Here is a 7,157-nt window from a genome sequence, read left to right on the forward strand (position 1 = left end):
GTTGCATTGGCTGTCAAAGCTAGCTCTGTGTTGATAAGTAACAAATAGTGGTGAGAAATTTGGGCATCGCCGAAGTCAGTATCTCCATTGTGGTATTCCGGCGAGAGTGATAGGAAATTCAGCAAGAGAATGACAGCCTCTGCAGCGACAGGAGTAGGCCGTGACAGTGGCAGGGGGTTGAGAAGCGGTAGCGGTGGGTGGGAGGAGAAAGTTTACAGCAATATTAAGTGTAATATCGTTTTTTTTTTTTTTCAACAATCTGCTATTTTTCTTCATATTTTAATAATTTTAAATGTAAAAAGTAATATTTTATTTATTAAAATCGACTTTACTATTTTTTTAACACCTTATCTAATCGAAATTAAAACATGAGAGACATGTTTAAACTTTAAAGGCTAATTAAACTTTAAGAGTTTAAATAAGTCTTTTATATTAAGTTTTAATTAATATTTAATTAAAGATTATTGATATGTGTTCTAGAAAAATTTTTCTATTTAATCTTTAAGTTTTACGGTCATTAATTTTTGAATATCTGTAATTTGAAACTTAAATTCTTTTAAATATAAATTATTATTTAACCTTTAAATATTATAATTATTATTTTTGTCCTCAGTTATAACTTAATTCATCTGTTTTATCTATGAACTATGCAGAAATCTATAAATTGAATATAGCAAGAGAAAGCGAGTGGTATTTTTTCACTGCGAGGGAGAAAAAATACCCAAATGGGTCTAGACCGAATCGAAGTGCGGGAGATGGATTTTGGAAGCCTACAGGAACTGATAAAGCCATCCCAAATAACAAAAATCCTGTTGGTTTTAGAAAATCTTTGGATTATTATTCAGGGAAGCAAGGTGAAGGAAGCAAAACGGACTGGAAGATGCATGAGTATTTGCTTAATCCAAAGCTTGTTTCTTCAACTACTACTTCCAGACCCAAAAACCCATTGCAACCTATGCTGGTATTTATTGAATTTCTTCTTTTTCTTTTCTTTTTTTAATTGTGTTGATGATAAATAAAATAATTATGCAACTCCAAGCAGGGTGATTAGAATTCGATTCAAGTAAGGTGATAATATATTTATTTGCTTCTTTGTGTTTTTTTTTTCTTGGTCAGTTGGATGAATGGGTTCTTTGCAAAATCTACAAAACCAAAGCAGAAAGAAAGAAAAACAATAATGATGAAGATGGAGGGACTACTATAAATTCAGAAACAGAAATTTCAAAAGCTGATGATTCCACTGCACAGCCTCCAGAGTATGATAATTCTTTGATGATTTTTGAAGAAAACGAGAATGGTTTTGGGTCTTATTATCCTCCTCCTCTAACATTGAATAATTTTGTCTATGATCCTCCACCAATGAACAACACATTGAATTATAACTTCAACTATGATCCTCCACCAGTGAACAACACATTCAGCGATAGCTTTGTATATAATGTGCCACCAATCCAATCCTATCTCCCCTCTTCTTATAGCTATGACTTTCAACCCATCTATGGATGTCCAGATCAAGTTTGTTATAGTGACTGCATGGAGATGCCCACCATAAATAATAATCAATCAATGCCAACTGAGGAATCAATTCCTTCTTTCCCAACTATTCAGTCAATCTATGGATATGGAGATCAAGTTTGTTATAGTGACTGCATGGAGATGCCTACCATGAACAATCATCAATCAGAGGAACCAATTCCTTCTCTCCAGCCTGTTCATCTCATCCATGGATTCGGAGATCAAGTTTGTTATAGTGACTGCATGGAGATGCCCACCATGAATAATCATCAATCAGTGCCATCTGAGGAATCAATTCCTTCTGTCCAACCTGCTGCTGAGAAAAATAACTTCTTGGGTGCTCAACCTAACTCTTCAAGATCTGCCTACTCTTATTGGAGAGTCTCGTGATTATGCATCTTCTTTAATTTTAGTTGGGAGTGGTTTAGATATGAACATGTATTCAATAAATTCTCATGTTTAACCCTTTAGTGAAATTTTTAGTATAAATTTAAAATATTTAACCCTTTAGTGAAATTTTTAGTTTAAATTTTCTATTTAATCTTTAAGTTTTACGGTCATTAATTTTTGGATATCTATAATTCGAAACTTAAATTCTTTTAAATATAAATTATTATTTAATCTTTAAATATTATAATCATTTATATTTTTGTCCTCGGTTATAATTTCATTCGTCCGTTTTATCTATGAACTATGCAGAAATCTGTAAACTGAATAGAGCAAGAGAAAGCGAGTGGTACTTTTTCACTTTGAGGGAGAAAAAATACCCAAATGGTTGTAGACCGAATCGGAGTGCGGGAGATGGATTTTGGAAGCCTACAGGAACTGATAAAGCCATCCCAAATAACAAAAATCCTGTTGGTTTTAGAAAATCTTTGGATTATTATTCAAGGAAGCAAGCTGAAGGAAGGAAAACGGACTGGAAGATGCATGAGTATTTGGTTAATCCAAAGCTTATTTCTTCAGCTACTACTTCCAGACCCAAATGCCCATTGCAACCTATGCTGGCATTTATAGAATTTCTTCTTTTTCTTTTTTTTTTTTTAATTTCGTTGATGATAAATAAAATAATTATGCAAATCCAAGTAGAGTGATTAGAAATCGATTCAAGTAGGGTGATGATATATTTCTTTGTTTCTTTTTGTTTTTTTTTTAATTTTTTTGGGTCAGTTGGATGAATGGGTTCTTTGCAAGATCTACAAAACCAAAGCAAAAAGAAAGAAAAACAATAATGATGAAGATGGAGGGATTGCTATAAATTCAGAAACAAAAATCCCAAAAGCTGATGATTCCACTGCACCTCCAGAGTATGATAATTCTTTGATGATTTTCGAAGAAAACGAGAATGGTTTTGGGTCTTCTTATCCTCCTCATCTAACATTGAATAACTTTGTCTATGATCCTTCACCAATGAACAACACATTGAATCATAACTTCAACTATGATCCTCCACCAGTGAACAACACATTCAGCAATAGCTTTGTTGTCTATAATGTGCCACCAATCCAATCCTATCTCCCTTCTTCTTATAGCTGTGACTTTCAACCCATCTATGGATGTGGAGATCAAGTTTGTTATAGTGATTGCATGGAGATGCCCACCATAAATAATCATCAATCAATGCCAACTGAGGAATCAATTCCTTCTCTCCCACCTGTTCAATCCATCTATGGATATAGAGATCAAGTTTGTTATAGTGACTGCATGGAGATGCCCACCATGAATAATCATCAATCAGTGCCATCTGAGGAACCAATTCCTTCTGTCCAACCTGAATTAAATTGGGTGCTCAACCTAGCTCTTCAAGATCTGCCTATTCTTATTTGAGAGTCTCGTGATTATGCATCTTCTTTAATTTTAGTTGGGAGTAGATTAATTTAAATTTATATTGGATTATATTTTTAAAATTTTGTTTTTAGTAATAAATACAAATTTAAAAATATTTTAATTATAAATAAAATGTTACACATTATCCCTCTGTAAGGCATAACATGATCCCGTAAAATACCTAATGAACTACCGCACTTCACCTACCGATAACTCATTAAGTACCCTACAAGGGATTTTAAAACAATTTTCTTACTTTTGTTAAGTGGTGAGCATTTTCTAATAGGTATTTAAAACATATGATTAAAAGTAAATCTAATTAATATTTTTAGTCCATTTTATTTTTCACAAATTTTATAAAAATTTTGATAGAGTTCCCTCTGTATTTTGAGAAAATAGTTCTTCAAATACCTGTCAAAAGCACTTCTAAAAATTTTTCTCAACCATTACTTCAATTTCACAATCAAACTCAATCAATTTCACAATCATTTCAATAAATTTCTCAAGTTCAAAATTCAATAATCCTCAGCATACTAGCAATACATTTCATTCAAATTAAATAAAATAGTTTCATTCATATTTCATTAGAAACAAAACAATTTAGATATATCATTACAAAATTTACATTAAGAGAATTTCAAACTACAATATATATTACAACTTTATACAAATTTTATACAAACTGCTCAAGACCCATTTTTACATGTCCACACATTTATGTGCAATATATACATCAAAAGAAATATTTACAGTTAGGGTATAAATTATACTCGAAGACTTCAAGCTGAATGATCCTCAATCTTCAGCAGCTCAGTCTGCTGCTCCTCTAGTCTCTAAATCTGCGACAGCAATAAAAGCTATCGCTGAGTACTAGGACTCAGTGGTGCACAACATACTAAAATAATCTTTATGCAAAACTTAAATCACATTTATTCAAAAATTTGGCTGAATATGAGAATTAAGTACAAATCATGCATTATGAGATTTTAAATGCAAACCAAGTTCATTTCAAAGTATCAAAACACATTTCATAAAACCCACAGTTAAATCATGCCATTCGAAACAAATAGAATCTCAATAACCAGAGGCTAAAGAGAAATCACATCACAAGGCTAGCTAGCTCAAATATATGGATATCCATTCACATCCTCTTCTACTGGCACACCTCAACACTTCTCCAGAGAAGGAATCAAAATTCGAAACTAATTACCCCCACTAGTTATGCTAGTGAGGTGTTCAAATATATGGTCATGACACTGTGGTTTCAAAACTTATCTTAATAATTTGCTAAACATTTTCATTTCAAATATACACAATAACTTTCACAATTTAAATCAAACATCATAAGAATGCCATAATTCAATATTTCACATTATTCAAAACAGTATGCAGAAGATAATTATAAAAAGTATACGTTGTGCACAAACCTCAAGCGAGTCGCCTCTCGGCCTTGACTCGGTTCCTCGGGTTCTTTCCCGGTATTCTTTTCAACTGAAACACACAATTTTACAGTGTTTCAGTACCATAATTTAACATAAATCTAAAAATAAATTTAACTTCACTTTTACCTAGCTCTAACGTGCTAAATTCGACGTTCTTGAAATTTTGTATTTCGGGTTACTATTCACTATACTATTCAAGTCAAATTATTGACTTTCTAAGGCTTAATAGGTATGGGAATTCCAACTTTACCCACATACCACATTTTGGTCACCAAACTTGTTAGTTTTGGTCATTTTCTCAAAACTTAGGTCTTTTAGGCAAAATTGCCAAAATTTCAGTTTTGGTGTCCTTAATTGTACTATTTCATTGGTCAGTTTACTGTTAGAATTTGGCAAAACTTTCTTCATAGAAAATGTTCCTTATTGTCTTAAGTTTATTCTCCTTTTTGAATCACTCCAATTGGAGTTTTGTAGCTCAAGTTATACTCAAATTACTATTACTGTTCATGCTGCAGAATTTGGTTCTGCAGATTTGTTGATCCAACTTCATTCAGTAATTTGATCAAGTTAAGTCCATAATTTGGTCTAATTTTCTTCATATGAAATGTTCTACTATGTCTTAGGTTTCCATCGGTTCAAGAATTGCCTAAATCAGAGTTTTCTAGAGAGAGTTATAGCCATTGAAACTTTACTGTTCATATGGCAATCTGCAGTTCTGCAGATTCAGGTCACCAAATTTGCTCAGTATTTTGATTGGGTTAATGGCATAATTTGGGTTGGTGTTATTCATAAAAGTTTTAGATCTATATCTTATCTAATTACTGGTAAAATTTCAGGTCATTTTGACCTGCCTAGCTCGAGTTATGACCAAATGAACAAATACTGTTCATTTGGTCAGTTTGTGCAAAGACAGCCTGCGATTTTCCGACTTCGGCCACTTTGTTCACTAGGTTTTAGTCACTTTTTGGGTAGGCTTCCTAAATGAAAATTGTGTCATTTAGTGCCTATTTTCATCCCCAATTAGTCCCATATCCATTGGACTTGTAAAATTTCATTTTTGGTCCCTCAAAGGAGATTTTTGGTCATGGTGCATACCCAATCCGAATTTGACTTTGATTCAAACACTTCTAACATACTTAATTAGGTCACAAATGACCATTTCTTTCCTTAAACTATGTCAAAGACATCATTTAGCACTTCTTCGCATTTTTGGTCTCTAAACCCTAAGTATCCAAACCCTAATTCACACTAATTTTTGCATTTACTTGAATTCTAATTGTATATGTGATACTCATCCATTCATTTACACTTAACAACTTCATTGTTTGCATCAAAACATCCATTTCAAACATAACCCTAGCTATCCAATTTCATACATAGTTCCTCAACAATTGTTTTTCTTTCCATATTTTCCATGCAATTCACACTTATTCAACCTCATATCCATTCATAATACTTAATTTAAAAGAGAAAATGGACTTACCTAAATTTGTGAATTTCCACTTCTTCAATCCTTCAATTTTCCTTATCTTTTTTTTTTCAATCTTTAAATCAAAGCTCAAGGGAAATTTTTTTCTTAAGGGAGTTGTGAAATTAATGGAGGTTTTTAGGGTTGTGAGAGCTTAACACAAGCTTTCATGGTGGAGGAAGAAAATGAGAGAGATGAGAGAAAGAGATGAATCGGCAATAAGGAGAAAGAAAGAAGCAAAATGAATTTCTTTTTGTTTTTTTATGTTATTTATCTCTTAAATTAGCCATTTGACTTGGTCAATTATTGGGCAAAATTAATTTTTATTTTCACATCATTTGTGATGTCATCAAGATGATGAAATAAAGCTTTTTTTTTCTTTTTCATTTATTTTTCTATTAGTTCATTAATTTAATTCTCGATTCTGAAATTTTCTTTTCTCCGATTTTATTTAACAGTTAGGTCAGGAGTCAGCTCTGGGGGTCAATTGAGCAAATTGCCCCTCGCCGGTTCATCCCGGTTTGCAAATAATTTCATATTTCTTCTGGCTCCCTGACCTAATTATTTGATTGGCTTAACAGTTCTTTTTCATGATTTTCTCTTTTCCACTGTGTTTATAAGGGTCCTAAGGACCTCGGCGTCACATTTTATGGTTCGAAATTTGAGTTTAAAATGACTTCGCAGTCGTTCCCGAGAAGGTCTCCCATCGCTGTGACTCTCGGCTTGTTTAACTTCTTATGTTCTATTTTTCTTATTTATACTTAACTAATTGAACATTACTAATTATTTGTGTTTATGGCTTCTCTAATTGACTTAAGTGTGGTTCTAATCCCCTTAATTGTCCGGACCGACACCGGTCACCGGAATAATGAAATATACCAGGCTATACAAATGAGGTGTTACAA

At 32.6% G+C, this 7,157-nt stretch overlaps 1 protein-coding gene across 1 annotated transcript; it reads left to right on the plus strand.

The window, feature by feature from the left end:
• Positions 1 to 2,201: 2,201 nt before the first annotated feature.
• LOC110642195 (NAC domain-containing protein 2-like) lies at positions 2,202 to 3,342 on the plus strand. The gene is made up of 2 exons (XM_058150660.1): positions 2,202 to 2,522; positions 2,686 to 3,342. The coding sequence occupies exons 1-2, from the start codon at positions 2,202 to 2,204 to the stop codon at positions 3,340 to 3,342; spliced, it is 978 nt and encodes a 325-aa protein (XP_058006643.1).
• Positions 3,343 to 7,157: the final 3,815 nt, after the last annotated feature.

This window comes from Hevea brasiliensis, chromosome 8 (assembly GCF_030052815.1).
Source record: "Hevea brasiliensis isolate MT/VB/25A 57/8 chromosome 8, ASM3005281v1, whole genome shotgun sequence".
Taxonomy (NCBI): Eukaryota; Viridiplantae; Streptophyta; class Magnoliopsida; order Malpighiales; family Euphorbiaceae; genus Hevea; species Hevea brasiliensis.

What these genes read in the sequence shown, in the direction of transcription:
- LOC110642195 (XM_058150660.1), top strand. Translation starts at nt 2,202, where the DNA reads ATGAACTATGCAGAAATCTGTAAACTGAATAGAGCAAGAGAAAGCGAG. An exon ending in GCCCATTGCAACCTATGCTG is followed by an intron (nt 2,523 to 2,685) that starts GCATTTATAGAA and finishes TTTTTGGGTCAG; the next exon opens with TTGGATGAATGGGTTCTTTG.